The 2,259-nt window shown below is 36.3% G+C and overlaps 1 protein-coding gene across 1 annotated transcript; it reads left to right on the forward strand.

Moving 5' to 3' along the window:
- The first annotated feature begins 614 nt into the window (after window positions 1–614).
- Window positions 615–2,000, forward strand: LOC133825484 (uncharacterized). Its single transcript, XM_062258416.1, has one exon. The coding sequence runs from the start codon at window positions 615–617 to the stop codon at window positions 1,998–2,000; it is 1,386 nt and encodes a 461-aa protein (XP_062114400.1).
- The last annotated feature ends 259 nt before the right edge of the window (window positions 2,001–2,259 follow it).

Genomic DNA, 2,259 nt, shown 5'->3' on the forward strand with positions numbered 1-2,259 from the left:
CTAATGGGTCCAATTCAGGTTGGAAGCTTAAATGGAAAAATATACATATTTGTGTGTGTAGATTACTTCTCTTGTTTTACTAAGGTTGATTTGTTAAGAGAAAAATAAGACTATGGATTTGAATTGGACACTTTAACTATTTTTTGTGACAACACTAGTGTAATAAATATTTCTAAAAACCTTGTTCAACACTCACACACAAAGCATATTGATATTAGGTACAATTTCATTAGAGAGCTCATTGAGAATAAAGTACTAATCTTGGAATATATTGAGACTGACAAACAAATTGCTGATATTTTCACAAAGTCCCTAGATTCAGTTCGGCTTGATTCCCTCAGGAAATCCTTGGGGGTTTGTAGTATATAATTTTTGTTTTGTTCTTGACTAATTCTTCCCTAGCTGCTAATTAAATAATTGTATACCTATTTAAACAATTTTCAAACTTATTCAAAAAAATTGTGAGTACTTCTTTTAGATTAATTATTTTTTTATATATGTAATGCTAAGTATGTTGGTTTCGAAATAAAAATTTCTTCATAATATAGTTTTGGGAAAAATGCTTACTAAAGAATAATCTAGAGGTGTGTGTAGGATCCTTTCTTCTCTCCACGATGAAGAAGAAGAAGGTTACTCGAAAGCCTGCATCAAGATCAAGGAATGAAGAGCCCCTTAAATCCACGCCCATGCCGGAATCTTCAATGAAGGACCAAGTACATAGCCTGCATTCAGAGGAAGATCTACTTATGCAATTATCTGAAGGTAAGAAGCTGATGAATAACCCATTATCAGAGGAATCGTTGAGCCCTGTTAGTGATGGTGGTCCAATTCACCTGGAGGACGAAGTGCTGGAAAAGAATAGGGCTGCGAATGCTGAGAAAGATGATTTTCAAGCTTCAGCTCAATCTTATTGGGTGAATCTTAGGGATAAACTTCTTATCAATGAGGCGACTAAGCTTCATTATGAGGAGCCGATTATGAAAAATAGGAAGAAAGTTGCTCATATTGATATGGCTGAGGTTACAGAACAAGCTCAGAATTGGAGCTCAGCAGTGATATGTATGGTAATGGGAGCCAATCCCCCATTTTCTGTGTTTGAAGGCTTTGTGAAACGAATTTGGGGACACCTGGGTATTGAATGGGTTGTGAGGATGAATATGGGACTCACCATTGTCAAACTCAATGATGAATCTACTAGAGATTTTGTTCTGGAGAATGGCATTATGCAGTTCGACAAGAAGCCAGTTATTGTACGACCTTGGACTCAAGATCTAGACACTATAAGGTTAGTCTTCTCTGTACCTCTTTGGATCAGACTACCTAATTTAGGTCTTCAATATTGGGGAAAAAAATGTCTAAGTGCCTTGGTTAGTACAATTGGGAAACCAATTATGGTGGACAAGTTTACAAAGGATAGATCGATGGTCAGATATGCTAGAGTTCTGGTTGAAATGGAGATAACTGATGACCCTCCATTTATCATATATTTTGTGAATGAGAGAGGACACATTCAAGAACAGTTTGTTGAATATGAATGGCTCCCCATAAAATGCAATAATTGCAAAGGATTTGGTCATAATGTGGCTGATTGGAAGAAAAATGACTCTAAGGTTTGGGTAAAAAAGAGTGCGACTGAACAGGAACTTGCCAGTTCTGTTCCTGAGGGTGCAATTGCTGAGGCTAATTCAGGTGAATCATTTGGCGTTCCTGTGGCTGTTAAAGTAATGGAAGAGAAACATGCTGAATCAGTGATAGATGTTCGAGTGGCAGCTGAAGAACAAAGACTTTCACAGGATCATCTATTATCACCTACTCAGGCTAATAAAGAGAATTGGGAAGTTCCTAAGAAAGTTGGGAACTCAAAAAGTAGAGGCAAGTCTGTTAGATCTGATTTGGACAACAAACAGAATGCATTCAAGGTTCTTCAAGAACAGGAAAAAGGAGAGAAAAATGGGAACTTAAATAACTCAAAGTCTGATGGATTGCTAAAAAATTCTTAGTTGGAATGTAAGGGGTATGAATAAGAGAGACAAATAACATGCTATTCTGAGTCTCATAAAGATAAATAAAGTGGGTATTTGTGCTTTATTAGAGAATAAATTGAAGAAGGATAAAGTTGATGATATGATGACTAAATTGTTCTTTGGCTGGGAACACTACAGTAGTAATGTCACAGAAGGCAGATTATTGATTCTTTGGAAGAAATCTTTTATCAAGGTTCAGGTTTTGTTGGAACACCAACAATTTATTCACTGTTTG

Source organism: Humulus lupulus, chromosome 3, assembly GCF_963169125.1.
Source record: "Humulus lupulus chromosome 3, drHumLupu1.1, whole genome shotgun sequence".
NCBI classification, from domain to species: domain Eukaryota; kingdom Viridiplantae; phylum Streptophyta; class Magnoliopsida; order Rosales; family Cannabaceae; genus Humulus; species Humulus lupulus.

Excerpts from the sequence above, each read along its gene's own strand:
- LOC133825484 (XM_062258416.1), top strand. The coding sequence starts at position 615 with ATGAAGAAGAAGAAGGTTACTCGAAAGCCTGCATCAAGATCAAGGAAT.